The following is a 19767-nucleotide window of genomic DNA, read 5'->3' on the forward strand; positions in this document are numbered from 1 at the left end:
ATCTTGAGATCAAGATGATTAATTTGAAGAGATTTGGACATAAAAAAAAAACCTCTTCTAATGAAATTTTTGAAGTGGATTCTAATTTGATTGTTTAGAATCTCTGCTCTATATAAACTTCTTCCTAAAAAAACGGAAGATACTTTTCCATCTTCTCATTAAAAATAGCTAATAAAAGGCGTTAGTCAATTTTAGCGGTAAAACGCCCAGGAACAACGGTCGGTAGGGGCGATAACGATGCGCCATACCAAACGCGCACATGGGACACCACTTACTTTCTATCTTTAAAATCACGTTGTACAGTACATGTCAAAAAAATAAAAACCAAGCCCATGCGCCAGCATCCACCATGTATAAGCAAAAAAAGAAAAAAAACACCCTTGGCTTCTCTCTCTCTCTAACTTTTGCATACGGTTGGCAATGGGCCCCGCCGGATAATATTAGGGCATGGGCAAGAAAATGTAGCTCGAGCACTAGATATGGCCCAACTTCAAAAAATTTATCAGAAGAGATTGTTTTGATGCTCAAATATCCTCAAAATGTGGGCATGAGAAAAAAAAATAGATTTTAAAATTTTCAAGTGTAGCATCTTGTAATTCATTTTTGGAGCTTAAATTTTCAAGATTTCATATTTTTATATATTTGTTTGATCAACACTTTTTTTAAGCTTTAAATTTTATAATTGAAGATAAAAATATATTTTAAGTTAAATTTTATAATTAAAGATAAAAATATATTTTAAGAGAGTAATGATTTTATGAGTTCTTCCCACACTTATATGTATAAGATTTCAAAAGATTACAATTAAATTTGGCACATATCTCTAAAAAAATTATCACATGGTGGTGAGATTTGATTTTTAACGTGAGACTCTACTTTTTAAGAGATCTATATCAAATTTAATGGTGATCTTTTGGAGTCTTATGCATGAGTGTCACCAGGTCTCACAATGTTATTTTCCATTTTAAGGTTACCACAAATATTTCTAATATTGAAACCACATTTCTTATTACTATTTAAAAATGCGATTTACTTTGATTGTGTAGAACCTCGGCTCTATACAAACCGCACCCAAAGAGCTCTTTATCGACAAAAAAAGACATCCATTAGTGTCTCTCTCTAACTCTAGGACACGAAGGGCTCTTTATAGACAATTCCGGAAGACACCATCACTCTCTCTCTCTAACTCTAGGACACGAAGGGCTCTTTATAGACAATTCCAGAAGACACCCATCACTCTCTCTCTCTAACTCTAGGACACGAAGGGCTCTTTATAGACAATCCGTTTCTCTCTCTAGCTCTAGGACACGTAGCGCTCTCTATAGACACCCCAAAAGATACCCATTACTTTCTCTCTCTAACTCTAGGACACGAAGGGCTCTTTATAGACAATCCGTTTCTCTCTCCAACTCTAGGACACGAAGGGCTCTTTATGGACAATCGGTTACAAAGGCACCCATCACTTTCTCTCTCTTAACTCTAGGACATGAATTTGTTGGCCGAAGTTAAAAGACCGAGGGCCATGTACCAGTTGCCGCTATCAAGCTACAAAGTTGACGATTACTTTCTCTCTCTAATTCCAGGACATAGGAGTTTGTGGGCCTAAGTCAAAGAGACACGAAACCCATGTACCAGTGGCCACTATGAGCTAAAATACAAAGGAATCATATGAATAAGAATGAGCTGTTTTCACCATTTTCAAGCTCCCGTACGAGCACTGGGTATTGAGAAAATCTCAGCATTTGTGGGATTTGAAGGCATTCCGAGAAGAATTGATCGATCTGGTGTTGCAGGACCCGGATCAGAGGATTTCGGTACAGTTTCTGTGGGTTTTTTCTCACTCTTTAAATTGAAAAAAGACAAGGAGCGGATTTGAGAGGGAAGTATACTTTTGTTGGATTTTCTCTCTACAAGTTTGAACAGTGACTGAGGACAATTCGGATTCAGATCTCATTCACTATGAGTGAAATTTAATTGGGTTTTTTATGTATATCGAAATTGAGTAGAAATCAATGACTGGATATAATGGAAGTACATATTTGTTGGGTATTCTCTGGCTAAAATTTGAAGAGAAATCATGAGCTGTTTATGCTGGTGGGGTTGAAGAAATGCTGGGTTTCTAGGCAAAAAAACACACATACTTTCTCTCTCTCTCAAGATTGCTCTGGAAGAGGATGAGAGAGAAACCGACATCTCTGCAATAGAAGTGTTTACACAGATCTGGAAGTGTTTTCCGGGAATTCAACAAGATGGGAGCAACACAATCCACTCAAGAGCACGACGAAGAAGATGAAGATGAAGATGACGAAGAAACTGTAGAGAGAGAAACAGAGTCTCATAAACTCGAACAGAACGGAAAGAAGGTCCTTGAACAAGAACCAGAGGTCCTTCCATGCCATCCCTCTGCCTCACCATTGTCACCCCAATTGTCCTCTTTGGGTAGTCCCTATTTGGGGCCATCGATTAGGGTTTATGATCCCTATAACGTTCTCTCTCAAACCCATTTGCCAGTTAACCAGTCATTTGCAGGTGGATCATTGAGTCTCTGCAATTCAGATGAGGTTTTAGAAGAAGATACGAGAACTGAGGTTTTCTTTATAAATCATGGAGAGTGTAGCATGAACATGAGGCCTGATTTGGTTGGTGGTCGCTGGCCAAATGCTTCTCTCACTGCAAATGGTATGAGACAAGCTAGAGCTCTAGCTGTGTTCCTCAAATCCCAGGGGGTTGTCTTCAATGCTGTATTTTCTTCACCACTGGACCGAGCCAAGAGGACTGCCTTGTCTGTGTGTCAGGTATGGAGTTTTGATTCTCTCTCTAAATTTTTCTCTGTCATACATGATTTTACTTCGTTTGAGAGAGAGAGAGAGAGAGAGAGAGAGAGAGAGAGAGAGAGAGAGAGAGAGATTTGAACTGTGTACCTCTTTTCTTAGAATTCTCTTATCGATTGAGCTGCTACTCTACTTTAATGGATATTTTAATTAACATACATTCATTATTTAAGGATAGAATCTTTCTATTGGCAATATAAAAATTAGATATAAATAGTATGGAATTTCTTTCGTATCTTTAAATAGCGTGCAATTCAGCATCAAATTTTTCCTATGAATTATTATTTTTCTGATCTTTTAGTATACCATCCACTAATCCCTATCCCATTTTTCCCATGAATTGTTAGTATTTTGTGATTGTAAGTGAATGGTTCATATATCCAGGCTCTCCAAGGAAAAGGTGAACGCGTATTCTTAATTGGTTGGGTATTCCTTGAAATTTGAAGATTTGAATCCTAACATGAGTGTAGGGGGCAGGGTATTCTCATGGAGAAAATCGTAAGCTTTGATAGAAAAAGAGGATTTAAAGTGAGTAACAAATTAAAAAGACATCAACTTTGGGGAGTAAAAAATTTTAGGAACCATAAGTATGTTCTCCAGACAGTACCTTTTCTTGAAATGTTGCACTGATTAAAAAGCTGCAAAAGTTTAAAAGCATGCTCGTCGAAATGAGTAGGAAGTTGAACTCAATGACTAAAGGAACTATAAATATTGTGCATTGCTGAAAGTGAAGAAATAACTAATGGCTGTATCAAAGTTTTGGTGAGTCTTTCTGTAAGTGCAAAAACTGGTGGTGATTTTCTTGAATACTATCTCTAGATGACGGTTGAGATTTCAGGCAGTGATTCTATAACTGAAAGCAGATCAGTGCCCTGGGGCACCAATGGGTCTGAGATTTCTAAGATCTGATGATATATATAATATATATACCTCAGAACACAAACATGCATAGACAACAAAAGTTAAATCCTGTTGACAATTGAAAGATGCCAGGGCAAAATTCAACATCTCGAATACATGTTGCTGGATTGATTTAAAATGCCGGTTCAATATAGGGTATTCTTGTGATACTTGACTTTCAAAAATTAAGTTAAACATCTTCTGGTCCATATGGACCTTATGAGACCCTTGTTAGAGTCGCTCAAGGGAGCGTTGAATCACTTGTCTCTAGTGCTTGATGTCACATATTCTTTTTGGTAACGTGGAAATTTGTACCCGCATCATCAGATATGATTTGCCAATATCTCCAATTGGCTTGTTTATAAGGTATACACTGGCATGTCCCGTAGTTGTGGTTCCCTAACTTTGTATAGGACGTGCACATTTGTCAAGAAAAATGTGCAATCTTCTGAGACCATACCAATATGTCGAAGATTGTAATTGTGTGCTTTATCCTAGTTTCCATTATTGTTCGCCACGTTTCTATTTTCCGCTGTTTTTTTTCATTTTATGCTAATTCTTGACATGGACTAACTGTAGGTGCTAGTTTTCAGTGGCAAGTACATTGTATATATCTGTTGGTGTTACGATAAGATGCATTGATATGGATCCCTGTGTGTGACTTGTGTTGTGATGGACATGATGTGGGCTTTGACTGGAAGTGTAAGAATCAACAGCATGTTTGTTAACAGAAAGACTGCCAAGATATGATGCTTCTGGCTTGATGCATTTATTTTTCTTGGTAGATATATATTAGAGTTGACTACTGTTGCATTGTGAGAGTCTAGCAGTGGTACATAGAAATTGTATGTTCATCCCAACCATGTAAAACACCATGGACAATCTTGCAATTGCTCGCTATTTAAAAATAAGCAACACCATATTGGAGATAGTTTGCAATGACTTGCCCTTTTGCAGTGACTTGCTGTTTTTGTTTTCTCTTTTCTCATGAGTATGACTCATCACTTTCTCAAGTGTTTATGATTGCCTAGTTTGTAACTCTATTGAACCAGGCCAGTATGGTCCCACTATGATACTTGAAGCTAAAGAAAATTTTTTCGGGGATTGCCTTTGCCAGTTTGTAGTTTTTATGTTCAATATTTAAGTGTCTAACAAGTCACTTGGGTTCCCAACATAAAAGCATTCGCTTGTCTGCTCAAGATCCATTGATGGAGTTCGCAAGATAGTTATTAAATTCTTAGATTGTGGCCGCATGTTTTATATCTTCATATCTCTGTGTCTGACTCAAGAACTTATAATGTGTTTTACCCATATTCTGTGGGTATCTTATGCCACGATTCCTCCATATTAATGGCCATCACATTATAAGATTGATTCTTTAGCTCTGCAGGACTTTATCAAATAGCATTTATTACAGGCTTCATCAATAGGGTTTATATGACCCCTAAAACTTGGAGAATTTTTGGAAAAGGCCTTTGTATGTCAAGGGTCACCCAGTAGTTTGAAACCCAAAAACATTTGAACTTTATTGGCTGGATGACTTGTAACCTGTAAAGTTTGTTTCTATGGTTTCAGTGGGTTTGATGCCTACTATTTGCATGTATATGAGCCCCATAAAATAAGATTACGCAAGCATGCTGCAACGGAACTATAATTTCTGCATGATGAATTGGACTCCACATAAACTTGACTCTAGCATAGTGGTCCTCTACCTCCTTTAAGCAAAAGACATTAAACTTGAGTTTTTAGCATCTCCATATTTGCATTATACAAACTATGTTTTGATTTGAATATTCCATTTGAAGTTACAATTTGGAGTTTTATCGTCCTCTTGTGTTGTGTCACCATCATTAATTGGGTGTGAGGACATCTTAGGTGTAAACAAAAGCTTTGCAACAGAAGCAACCCACTTGGATCGTTAATCGACTATTCAGGAACAACTCGATAGTAGGGCTTAGATCAGAGGATTGTAGAGATACAGATCAATCTTTAGGTAGCAGATTCAATTGAGCAGGTCTCAAAAAACCTATGGCGTAGCAGATTCAATTGAACAGTAGGTGTCAAAAAACCTATGGCTTTGATACCATGTTAGAAAATGTATTTCTGTATATTTGGGCCTTAGGCCCCCATGGAAATATTTGGGCCTTAGGCCCCCATGGAAGATTATTTCATAATACTGCAGAGAACTCTCTCTTTATTGATTGATAAAGAATATACAAGACCCCGTGTAAATATACGGCTACTAACAATTCTGGATAGATACCAACAGTTATTGATACTTACTAACTAATCTTGTCTAGACACCTAATCTTATCAAGAGATATATATCATACAGATACATACATATCAATATAGATATGTATCCATAATGATATATATCAATACTAACACGAGATATCCATATCCATACTGATATGTATCACCTGAGGTCGTCTGTTCTGCTGTTGATCCAGCTGTTGATCGAGTTTTTCGTTACTCGATCCAGGGTGTTCCTGAGGCCTCTATTCCTGAAGTCTGTTGCTGCTTTTATGTGCTTGTTGTTCAAGCAATCTGAAGATCACTACTCATTTTTGGCAACTTAGTATTGTTCAAACTCCAGTTGCTTTGTGTCAAAGCATCTGGAGTTTGAGGGGGAGTGTTAGAGTATGGATATCTCATGTTGGTATTGATATACATCATTACTGATACATATCAGTATGGATATGGATATCTCGTATTAGTATTGATATACATCATTATGGATACATATCTATATCGATATGTTGGTATCTGTATGATATATACCTTTTGATAAGATTAGTTGTCTAGGGAAGATTAGTTAGTAAGTATCAATAACTGTTGGTGTCTATCTAGAATTGCCGTATATTTATACGGGGTCTTGTATATTCTTTATCAATCAATAAAGAGAGAGTTCTCTTAAGTATTATGAAATAATCTTCCATGGGGGCCTAAGGCCCAAATATACAAAAATACAGTTTATTTCTAACATGTTAGAAACTGTATTTCTGTATATTTGGGCCTTAGGCCCCTTGGAAGATTATTTTATAATACTGTAGAGAACTATTGCTTGATCAAGAATATACAAGACTCCGTATAAATATATGGTTAAAGATAAATACCAATGGTTATGGTAAGACATCACCTAATCTTATCAAGAGATGTGTATCCATACAGATGCATATACTGATATGTATCAGAATGATACATATCCTATTCTTATCTAGAGATATACTGATATGTATCAGTAATGATGTATATCCATATCCTAACACTCCCCCTCAAACTCAAGATGCTTTGACACAAAGCAGCTGGAGTTTGAACTATAATAAGTTGCCAAAAACGAGCAGTGATCTTCAGATTGCGCGAACAACAAGCACAGAAAAGCGACGGCAGACCTCAAGAACAAACGGCTTCCGGAACACCTTGGATCGAGTAATGAAAAACTCGATCAACAGCAGAACAGACGGCCTCAGGTATCAACCATGCACCCATAGTACTCGATTTTGGGCATAATATTGTAGTCTTTGGTCATGCAACGGTAGAAACTTTTCCCCTCTTGCAACAACTTTATCTAGAGACGGAACAACTTTATCTAGCAACAACTTGACAAAATAATAAATGACGGAAGGTTTTGAATGGAAACACCTTGGACAAGACTTGGTCTAGAGAGAGAAACAAGATAAAGTTGTTGGAACAGAAGGTTTTTGAATGGAAGCACCTTGGACAAATTTATTTTGATGGATTTGCTTAGCAAAATTTGTGAAAGGAACCCAACTCATTTTGACGGATTTGCTATGACAATATGTAACAAGATTTTGACGGATTTGCTTTGCAAATTTGTAATGAGATTATGTAGTGCAAAATTGTGACGGGCTTAGAGAATTTGCAGAGCAAAACTTGGTATGAGCTTTTCAGAAGCAAACTCGATGGGATTTTTAGAGCAAACGACTGAAAATTTGCGAAGTAAAGGATGGAAGCAACTCACTCGGATCGTTGATTGGCTGTTCAGAAAACAAGTGAATTCGAAGTTGGAAACGGAAACAGCAGCTTTGCAATGGAGGCAACCCACTCGGATCATTAATCGACTGTTCAGGAACAACCCGATAGTAAGGCTCAGATCAAAGGATTGTAAAGATACAGATCAATCCTTAGGTAGCAGATTCAATCGAGCAGTAGGTCTTAGAAAACTTATGGCGTAGCAGATTCAATCGAACAGTAGGTGTCAGAAAACCTCCTATGGCTTTGCTACCATGTTAGAAAATGTATTTCTGTTTATTTGGGCCCTAGGTCCCATGGAAGATTATTTCAGAATACTGCAGAGAACTATTGCTTAATCAAGAATATACAAGACTCCATATAAATATACAGTTAAAGATAAATACCAATGGTTATGGATATACACCACCTAATCTTATCAAGAGATATGTATCCATACATATGCATATAGTGATATGTATCAATATGATACATATCCTATTCTTATCTAGAGATATACTGATATGTATCACCTAATCTTATCAAGAGATATGTATCCATACATATGCATATACTGATATGTATCAGTATGATACATATCCTATTCTTATCTAGAGATATACTGATAGGTATCAGTAATGATGTATATCCATATGCTAACATTAGGTACCAAACCTTGTATTTATCCTTTCACACCCCTTCATTTTCTGCTTTTGTGGGGCCTACTCTGATTGTGCTTATCTTGCTTATCTGCCAAATTGCTATCTGACTTCTTATGTACAGTATGATTCTCGTTAATCATGTAAAACTCTGGAGCAAGCATCACATCACAACTCAAAGTACAATACTAGCATGTATATTTTGATCCACATTGGCCCTATAGGTTTGTAGAATTATCTCAAGTAATCATCGCCTACCTCACCAATATACTTTCCCTAGTGTCAGTTATGCCATCTGTGTCTCATGAAAATATCTATTAGGCATTTGTCTTAAGCATGAATGATTATTTGAAAGCCTGAATTCTATTGAAAAATCACTTTGGACTTTTCGTAAGTCGACAAACTCTTCATGATAAAAAATAAAAGAGAAGAAAAACTCTCACCATCACTAACCATGTCATTTATGCTTATGCTTGTCACATGTATAACCTCCTAGCTTGTTCTTGGACGAGTGGCCCTTCTGCGATGAAACTATGATGATATGATCCAGGAAAATAGTGAAGGTCCTGGTTCTATCCTTCCTTCCAGTTGACATTGATGTGTGGGTCATCCAATTTCTTATATTCTGAAATACTTGGTACTGTTCTAGACATTTTTTTGATAATGTTGACTGTTATATATATTATATAATGAAAGAGTACAGCAAGGGAGAAGAAGAGAGGCTACCCACATGTGGATAGCAGAGGTACAAAGGGGAGAGAGAAGTGCTATCCACTGGGGATAGCTAAGAGTAGCTAGTGAGTATAGAGGAGGAAGAATGGAAACAGTAGAAGGCGTGATACAAAAGCCTTTAGGATGAATACAGCAGAACTAGAAACCCATTTGATTAGATCTCATGTTCCTTCACTGAGAGCTGCTGCTTTGGCCATGGCATCTGCTACGTGGTTTGCCTCCCTCCACGTGTGTCTCCATATGACGGTCAGTCCCCTGCATAGATGTAAAAAAAATATGATTTAAGACCCAGGGGATTGAGGGGGGGGATGTTTGGCCCAAGAAATAACATTCTTGGAGTCACCCTCGATGATAAAAGGCAGGTTTGAGAAGGGTTGGATCAATCTTAAGTCCTCTAACATTGCAGTAGCTTCTGCCTCTATTGAATCCAAGTGGAGCCATTGTTTTAGACGTTGTTTGCTGTCTGCAAGAACTTGGGAATTTAATCCAAATTTCGATGATTGCAATCTTGTAAACAATTCTAATGTGATACAAGGTGGTTGTTACATGTGTTGTCACTGTAAAATGAATTAAAACTGGCTTTAGAAAGTATTTTCTTAACTTGTTACACTAATTAGCCTGATTTTCTTCTGCTGCAAGGAAGGAATGTCCATATCTATATCTGGAGTTAAGGCTGAGCATTGGCTTGCCATCTCTCATTTAACTTTTGAAATCACTTATTGGTGGTGATCTATAAATCATGTGCGACTCTTCATAAATCTTTCTAGAGATTTCCCTTAAAGTATCATAACTCCTGAGATTTTATTTGTAAACGGACTCACGCGGAATTTGGGAATGCCTGCAATTGATGTTAGGGGTTCCATTTTGGTCAAATAAATGGTGTTTGCCAACATCAGTTACAGTAAATATGGAAAGACCCCTTGGCCAATTTTCATCTCTATTTTAATCCAGTTCATTTCCTAATACAGCACTCAGCCAGTCGGCCTTGTTATTTTGTATAGTCTTAAATATTCCCAAGAACTCGCTCTAAATTGACAAACACACTCTTTTTCCTGGACCCACACCCACTTCCCCTATAAGTAAAAAGTAGAGATCTGAACTAGTTGATATCATTGGATTGGTTGGTCCTATTGAAAGAATAACACAAATGATGTTATCATTACCAAGAGTCTCAGTCTAAAAGAGAAGAAGGGAACTCCTTGGACTGAGAAACTTGCTGACTTGAGTCACTGAAGTTGCCTTCTAAATGTGATAAGAAAAGCATTTGTTATGGCTTTGTTTGGGATCTCTTTTTCACATAATGGCTTTTTGATGTATTGGCTTAGGGCTGGTGCATTGTCTTTTATATGTGCGGTACAGTGGGAGTAAAGGGTTCCCTACCCCTTTTCGAATATGATGTACAGAACTGCTTATTTGCCGCAGTTTACATTATCTTGCAAATGGAATTTGTGCATCCAAATCATGGAGCGTCGACCACCAACGGGAGAATACATGTCATGCATGATTATCCAATATGGAAGTGTTTCAAAACGTATAAGCTTCTTGTGTTTGACATTGCAAAATGAGTTGTTAAGGTTCTTGTGCTTTACTTGCACTAAGCTTGGAAATCTAGATGTTACTAGTTTTACTTGCATTTTTATTGACGATAAGCTGCATTCTCTGGTCTGGACCCCGTCCCTCGTTCCCCACCCACCCACTGCCAAAAAAAACCCACACAAGCGATGCTTTGAACTAAGGGCCCACTAAAACATGTATGGCATAAAAGCTGCATGGGTTGGATTGTCATCATGATCAAGATGACATGCAATACGTCATTCTCATACTCATGTGAGAGGCCAAACCGAATTGATCAATAGGAAGAAACATATTTATGCAGCCAATGGATGACTTCTTCCTGTGGAGCTTGATATGTTGATAGGCTTTTTTGGTAATTTCTGGCTCTTCCATTTTCCTGATATGTTTGTATGCTTGAACGACAGAAAATGCTACTAATTTTTTTAGGTATTTTGTAATCTCTATCTCCCTCCGCGTGTCCCCCCCCCCCCCAATACGCACACACATATGCCACCAGGAAATAGCACACTTACCTTGCCTTTAGATTTGAATGCGCTCTCTCTCTCTCTCTCATGGTATGTAAAGCTGTATATTTCAGGTAGCATAGAATCTCCTCCTTGAATAAACCCAAATCAGTAGACACTTGTCAATTTCTACAGGAGCAGAACATTCCACCAGAGAAGATACAATCCTCAGATTCTCTGATCGAGATGAGCCAGGGTCAGTGGGAAGGCTGTGTTCGCTCCGAGATATATACACCAGAAATTATCAGCTTCATCGAGATATCTCAGCCTGACTTCTCTCCTCCTGCTGGTGAATCCCTTAGGCAGGTGGAGTTCAGAATGATCGAATTCCTTAACTCAACAATCTTAAGAAGATCAGAAAAGCTAAAAACAAGAGATTCTTCCTTTCAGAGCGAAATCAAGGAGTACTCCAGTCAAAACACCCTAATTCAAGGCAACCCAAGTCTAGAGCGAGAAAGTCTGGCTGCCCCGCAATGGGATTCACACCACAAGGGGTACCCCATTCAAAACTCTTTAATTCAAGCAAACCCAGTTCAAGAGGGAGAAAGTCCCTCAATTCCACAATGGGATTTGCTTCATAGACATAAACAAGGAATGAGAAAGAAGTCAGGGAAGAGTAGGCTTCAATTCGTGACAATGGGTGATAATGAAACAGATGATGACTTCTGTCCCAGGGATTCTAAGTATAGGCAGCTAAGAGAAGTTGAAAGCAAGAGCTCCTATTGTATAGGGGTCTTCAGCCATGGAGTGGCAATAAAATGCCTTCTCACTGGGTTGCTTGGGTGTAGCCCTGTGATGGCTCAGCGTATTTGTATAGATGATTCTTCAACAACAGTTATACAGCACTCTTTGAAGACAGGTTGGGAGATTAAGCGGGTGAATGATACTGCACATCTGAGGCTTCTTTAGAGAGAGGGATAGATTTTTTTGGGTTGATAAGGTAGAACCCAAGAAAGGAAAATGGAGAAAGGAACGAGTGGTCAGATCACCATTGCTTGGTGTAGTGAGGTTTAAGGCTCAATAATGTCTCTTGTTTAATTGTTTTTCCTTTCATTCTGGAAAGATGGGGAAGAAGGCTGTGGCTTGCTAAATTCAATTCATGTGCTATTGTGGCGTGTTCACTGATTTTAATATCTAGTCTCTGTAATTTATGTCCTCCATGGATCCAAGAGAGCTGGTGCAAATTCTTCGGTCTTTCATGGATTCTTATTCTATATAGAGCAAGGAGTGTCAAGAATTCTTCATCATTATAGCCTTTTCCCAATTAATTGGGTTCGGCAAAGAATTGTCAAGAATTATTGTTTTATTTATGGTTTCACTGGAATGTAAATCAAGAAAACAGAGGTTTCTTGGCTTCAATGTTCTTCAGGGAAAATTAATTAATGGTTCAAAACTTGAAGTTTGATTTGTGGTTTCAGAGGAATGATCATGGAACTTGCTTCAGATTCTTTTCGGTTGAGTTGCTAATCCAATCAGTCATTTCACTGCTATATATTGCTTTAAATTGTGGCATAAATCATGGTTTCAGAGGAATGATAATGGAACTTGGTCCAGATTCTTTTTTGGTTGAGTTGCTAATCCAATCATTCATTTCATTGCTATGTATTGCTTTGAATTTTGTTGCAAGAAATCAAAACTTATGCAAGAAATCACCACAAGTTTTCTCGTCAAAGCTCTTAGTCTCGTGCGTGCGCCTGCACACATGGCAACAATCACTCTCACACAGCCATAACATACATGTGACACTCTCTCACACACACTATCTCCTTCGTTTTCATTAAAAACCTGGGGCTTCTCATTAATGGTGTGGTTTATATAAGGTTGCAACCTTAAACAATTAAGTTAAGGTGCACCTCCAAATTTTATGATAAATGTAACTTTGGTGTAAAAATTTTTTAGAATGGCTTGAGAACCTATTTTCATCTCTAATTATAAAATCTTAAACTCCAAAAATGGTTCAAATCAAGGTCTATAAATACTTGAAAATCATAAAAATAAATGGTTGAGCTAATGTGTGCAAGATACCCTATCTATAGGACTCGAATTTTATTTTTCCTTTCATATTCATACATCTTGATGTTAAGATGATCAATTAAAAAGTTTTCCAACATCAAAACAAACATTTCTGATGGATTTTTGAGATGCACTTTAATTCTACAGATTACAACAAGATATAAAAAAATTTTCGCAGCAAATCATTAAACTCTCTCACTCACACACACATATGCAGGTACGGCAACATTCTCTCTCACACACGACAAACTCTTTCACACAGACACGGCAGCAGTCACACCCTGTCACACCCAAACACACATGGAGACACAGCCATACACACTCTCTCACTCGTAAAAACCATGCTGCCCTGCCCCTTCCTCTCTTACGCACACGCACACGCACACGCACACGCACACGCATTCATCTCAGACACTACTCATAAAAACCATAGTGCCTCTTATTACTCTCTCGCCCTCTCTCTGTCTAAAAACTAAGCAGCTAGTCATTAAACAGTTGCACACACAAAACATGCGCTTTCTTTAAAAGCCAGCCAGCTTCCATTAAAACGACTCACGCGTAAAGCACGCTCATTAAACTCTCACACCACATCTAGGGGTGGCGATGGGTCGGGGTCTAGGTTTTGGGCCGAGATATGACCCTGTTAGGGTATGGATACCTTGTTCGTATTGATACACTTGAATATGTATATATGGGTATATATCTGTTGATAAAGTTAGGTGTCAATAGGTATCTCTAGTTAGTAACTATCTTGTATGTATCCAGAATAGGTATCTTAAGATTAATTAATAATTATCAATAATTGTTGTATCTATCTAGAATAGGTATCTTAAGATTAGTTAGTACTTATCAATAATTATAATGGTTGATATCTATCCAAATTAGTAAGTAATAATCAATAATTGTTGTATCCATAATAGGTATCTCATGATTAGTTAGTAATTATCAATAACTGTTGATATATATCCCGAATTATTGGTATATGTCCAGAATTGTTATTAGCCGTATATTTATACGAGTCTTCTATATTTTTTATCAATAAATATACACAGAGAGTTCTCTATAATATTCTGGACCCATACCAATACCTATAGGGTATCGGGTCTATCCAATCAAAAGTTGGACCCATATCAGTACTTGTCGAGTCTCAGACGTATCCCATCAGGTCGGGTCCATTGCTTTTCTTATTATGAGTTTTTTTTTTTTTTTTTACCCTTTTTTTACCATTATATATTTATATTATTGTTGTCAACAAGGTCACAATCACCCACTATTAGATTTCAAGTCTTCAAATTTATCGTTTAATAGCTAAAGATAACTATGAGTTCCTATTTTATAAAATCTGTAATACACCCAAACGAATAGGGCTTGAAGTATTTTATCTCCAATAGTTTATGGGTATGGGTCAAGTCTAACCGGACCCGAACCTAAATAGTAATTTGGTCTAGGTTTTGAACTCGGACCCGTCTTGTCGAGTCCAAATGTTAGACTGAGTCCATTGCCCCCCCTAACCACAACCCTTTGAAAATCATTCCCTCTCTCTCTCTCAGCCATCAGTCATGCATTGAACAATGTGTCACAACTCTTTCTCTCTCTTGAAAACCCCACCTAGATTGGGGCTTCCCCCAAAAGATCCACAAACAAGCACATAAGATCTGGATTTGAGGCACATTCGAAAAATAAAAAATAAAAAAATTTGGGATTTGATGTGTATGGATCAATAAGACAACAGAGAGAGAGACAGCCTCAACATTTCAGGCACAACGTGCGACCATGTGACGTTGGTCGTCCACAACAAGAATAATGACAAACGTAACGGTACGGGCTCGTTAAGTTAACGGGCTATCGCCAGCCAGTCGGCGACGAAAAAACGTCTCCTCGAGCCAACAAAGAGTAAAAAATTCAGAAAGTCTTTTCGCTTTCTGATTTAACGCCCGCTTTTGCCCGTTATTGGTGCCGTTGAAATCATAGATCTACCGCGTCACTATTCTAAGCTTTTTATCGAAAGAAAAGGACATGGTAGAGTTGGCATACGTATGCTTCCGTAGCTGTAGAGGTAAGCCGCACCTTCAAATTTTACGATAGGCATATAATTTTGATGTAAAATATTTTTAAGATTATTTCAAATTTATTTTTACATCTATTTATAAAATTTTAAATTTAAAAAATAGTTAAAATAAAGTAGATCTATAAACATACGAAATCTTGAAAATAAACAGTGTGGATAATATGTTATAAAATGTACTATTTATGAGATTTAAAATCTTTTTATTTTTCATGGTAATGCATCTCGATGTCGAGAATATCAATCAAAAGGTTTTTCAACATTTAAACTACTTTTTTCGATAGATTTTTTAGGAGCATCCGTAGTTCTACAGTATAGGTAGCATCCTTATATAATCTTTTTCCAAAGGAAAAATTATAAATCGCCAAAAGATTTCCTACTCCCTTGGGAGTATCTAGTTCTTTACTCTTTGGGTAAAACAAATGCTATAAACTTTTTGGGAAAAGTTTATATAAGGTTGCAACCTTAAAATATAGAATTACACATGCACCTAAAAAATCTATCGGAAAGGTTGTTTTAATGTTGAAAAACCTTCCATTTGAATATAAAAAAAAAGTTTTTGAGTCTCAGAAATAATGCATCTTGCAACACATTATCTAGACCGTCCATTTTGAAGATTTTCATATGCTTATAGATCTCCTTGATTTTAACAATTTTTGAAGTTTAAAATTTTATAATTAGATATGAAAATAGAATTTAAGATAATACAAAGAATGTTTTACAACGAAATTACATGTTATGATAAATTTTGGAGGTGCGCCTTAATTGGATTGTTTAAGGTTGCAACTTTGTAGAAACCACTCCCATACTTTTTACATATCAAACTTGAACAATTGTTTCATTCGGGCTGGCCCACATTTCTACAATATGCGGTCTAGAGATAAAAATAGGTGGTCCATCTAAAATTATTGTAACTAAGTCCAAATGTTTTTTAAATATAATAATAATTTTTAAATTTTAAATTTTTTATATTCATAATATCCATGTTAAAGATTATATATACTCTAAAAATTAAGATCAAATTATATATAAAAAATATATTTATTGCCAAGACCGCATTTCTAGAATATGCGGGCTGGCTGCATGCTAACTGCATACATCAAATTTTAGCGATGTAATATCTACAACCCGTAGACTAATCCCAATAAAAAGAAGTCTGAAATAAACTCTATATAATGGAAAAAACCAATGCCTCAATATTGAATAGATACCATCAAAATTTTGAAGCTAGATGTAAGTTTTACGAAACTCAAAATTCAATTGTTTTTTGTAAAAAAACAATCATCTAGTAGTAATTGTTATGTGGTTCCCAAATTTTAAGACTGATTTTTACTAACTAGATGTTTTGGGCGAGGGAGTAGACGCATAGTGTGCTCCAACTCGAGCATAATACATGCGTTTAAATCTGATAAATCGAGTATGTTTTGTATAAGGGTTAGTTTCAAATAAATAAAGTAAAACATGCTTTGTCAAAATATAGTTTTGGTTGACCTGGAAATTTATTTGGGAAGGTATACAATGAGTTTATTTACCTTTGATACAAGATCGTCATAATTACTTATAACCATATGATGTGAAAGTTGATAGCTTGGATGTGTCATAAATTTCGAAATTTTTTTTTTTTTTTCTTTTTGAAGTTTGAGCTTAGTCAATGGAATAATTAAAACCACCCAATTTCACATCCAATGGTCAATATTAATGTGACCACCTTGTACTAAAGATAACTAGTAGCATTCTATATTTTTTCAATTTATTTTTAACTCTAATCATAAAATTTAAAGCTCTAAAAATATGAAAACTTGAAATTTAATGGCTAGAGATTTTATCGTTATCGTCATAGTCTTATTCTCAATGATAATTTGCAAGTCAGACATAATAACATATGAGCAAAAGAAGACGTCAGTAACAAATCAGTTTTATTCCAAAAAGGTCAAAAAAAAAAAATTGGGTTGAAAATACGGATCAACAAAAATTGGGTAAGTTAAAATATTGCGAACTTTTCGTATTTGGCTTAAAAAAATAGAATGAAAAGATCAAATATGTAAATATGACATAAGATAAAGTTATGATTTGCAACACATTTAAAGCAACCGAAGAATAATCTTACATCCTTACCGGGTATCACTAGGGTAATATTTAACAAATTCATGTTCAAATTTAATAAATGCAACAACAATACTTACTTTATTATTACGAAACAGAACCTCTGATTGATTTATTGAGAGTATATAATAAAATAACAACAATACTAAACACAATAACTATCTTTGCAAATAACAAGTAATGTAACCCAGAATTATTGTTCGAAAAAAAAAAAACCCCAAAAATTGAAAAGCTAAAATAGCATTGAAAATACATCATGTGGACTTGTTAACTACGGCGTATGTGAGAATCGAAATTGGAGATCTGCTTGTTTTGTGACCAAATTAATGGGTACTTGAAATAAAGCCCCTTTTTCTAGTAAGAATCTTGTGCCTTTTTAACAGAAATAATTTCCACTGTGATTAGTTTCTGTAATTATAACATGGGGTCCGCGGATGATGTTTTCTTCAAGAAATAATTGTACTCCTTAAAATATGTACCAAGCACCACAACATTATCATACTCCCATAATTGTTCTAAAAGTTTTAAATATTGACCAATCTAACCACTGGCTAAAAGTAAAATGATTGTAAACCACTCCCTCCCTCCCTTTCTCTCACACACATCTATACATACAATGTACATCGCTCTCTCTCTCTCTCTAAAACGGTGTTTGATTACTCAAATGCACATGTATGCAGGCATGCATTATTCATTTGCCCCCTCTCTCTCATTCATGCACAATGCATGACCATGCAAGTATACGCTTCTTTTACTCAAATGCATATACAATGCATACACTTTAGTATGTCTCCTTTTTCTCTCTCTACATACCACGTCTCATTTCTCTCTCTCACTTTTGAACAAATGTAAAACTTCGGTCACAACTTTGCAGTTTTCCGATAACACCACCCTATTAACACTTTCAAAAAACTAACTTTTATGTAAAACTTCGGTCACAACTTTGCAGTTTTCCGATAACACCACCCTATTAACACTTTCAAAAAAACTAACTTCTAAAGTATTTGTAAAAATAGATAAGGGCTTGTGTATCGGCAATTGGCCAGGCGGCCTGGTTCTCAAAGAGTAGGATTTGGCTCATAAATTGTCCATTGAATTACACACAAAAAATGCATATGTGGCTTTATGCACACATTCATCTCTCTCTTTTTGCGCATGATATTGCTCTCGCTCTCTTCCAATTGGCCGGGCGGCACGGCCCTAAAAGAGTTGGGCTTGGGCCACGGCTCGAGGTTTGGGTAGGGCCAGTGTCGGCCCGGTTATAACTAGTGTGTTTGTTTTTTTTATCTTTATTTATTTTTTCATTTGTTTTTTGACCAGCCACCCTTATGCACATCAAAAAAAAAAAAAAAAAAAATTATGTCTCCACACCATGCATGCATGCCCATGGTTGTGTTCTTAGATGCACAAGAAAGTGTACACATGCAAAGTGATATCGTCCTCTTTTCCCCAGAATTTTCAGGTCTCCAAAAACTTCTCGGGAATTCCAAAAAAAATACAAACTTACCTTTCCCTGCTTTTTAACCTTCACCTGAATAAAAAATCCCAAGAGAAAGCAAAGAAAAAAAAAAAAGTAAAAAGAAGCAAAAAAGCAGACCTCGACTGTGATCTTGCTTTTCGACCGTAGCCAGTTGTTTGTTTGTCGCTACTCGTCCCCATTCTGACACCTCTCCTATAACAACGAAACACGTGTCCTGTAATGGGGCAATATAGGCGGGCTCTTCTTCACGGGCCTCAAACCAATTCTCTGTCTTTTCACTCTCCTCCGCTTCAGCATTGGCGGAGCCGCTAACTATGGCGGTGGTGATTCATCTCTCTGCTCTCTTCTTCATATCTGTGGCTGTTTTCGCCGCTAAATTTGTGAGCGCCGATATTTCGTCGACCGTCATCCCCACAATCTCGGCTTCTCCCGCTGTGTTTCCCGACCCCGGCGTGGTCGCCGAGTCTCCGCCAGTTTTGGCGCCGGATGTGCAGCCGCTGCTGCCTTCTCCGAGAGACAAGCCCGCCGCAAGTCCGCCAAATTTGGAGGAGGCTTCTGCCCCGGAGCCAAGTCTGGTGGAGGAGTTTGCTCCAGCCCCTGCTCCGACCACGGGGATGAGCGGTGCTTCCTCCGCTACATTAGCTAGTGGCGTTGCTATTTCTGTTGCCATTTTCTATTCCTTGGTGTATATGTAGAAGGTTAATGGCGGGTTTGTTCATTTGCAATTGCGAATCTCTTGTGTCTCTCTTCTTTTTGTTGATTGTATATGTATATATGCTGAGTTAATGGCTAGTTTTTTTAATGCGGAAAAATGCAAATCTCTCTCTCCCCTTTTGGTTACTCCATGATTGTGTGTGTACAGTAATTTTAATGGCTTCTTTGTGAATGCAAAATTATAAATCTCTGTTTCGTTTTGTTGATTGAATATGCA

At 36.9% G+C, this 19767-nt stretch overlaps 1 protein-coding gene across 2 annotated transcripts; it reads left to right on the top strand.

The window, feature by feature from the left end:
* Nucleotides 1-1941: 1941 nt before the first annotated feature.
* MEF14 (Phosphoglycerate mutase family protein) lies at nt 1942-12592 on the top strand. Of its 2 annotated transcripts, none has more exons than XM_006844465.4 (2): nt 1942-2795; nt 11311-12592. In XM_006844465.4, the coding sequence occupies exons 1-2, from the start codon at nt 2250-2252 to the stop codon at nt 12082-12084; spliced, it is 1320 nt and encodes a 439-aa protein (XP_006844528.2). In that variant the 5' UTR covers nt 1942-2249; the 3' UTR covers nt 12085-12592. The 2 variants fall into 2 exon arrangements, with proteins under 2 accessions (XP_006844528.2, XP_088726682.1); XM_088870556.1 differs by having other exon boundaries at nt 2657-2795; nt 11250-12592.
* The last annotated feature ends 7175 nt before the right edge of the window (nt 12593-19767 follow it).

This window comes from Amborella trichopoda, chromosome 6 (assembly GCF_054954075.1).
Source record: "Amborella trichopoda isolate Santa Cruz 75 chromosome 6, AtrichopodaSantaCruz75HAP2 v2.0, whole genome shotgun sequence".
In the NCBI taxonomy this organism is placed as follows: Eukaryota; Viridiplantae; Streptophyta; class Magnoliopsida; order Amborellales; family Amborellaceae; genus Amborella; species Amborella trichopoda.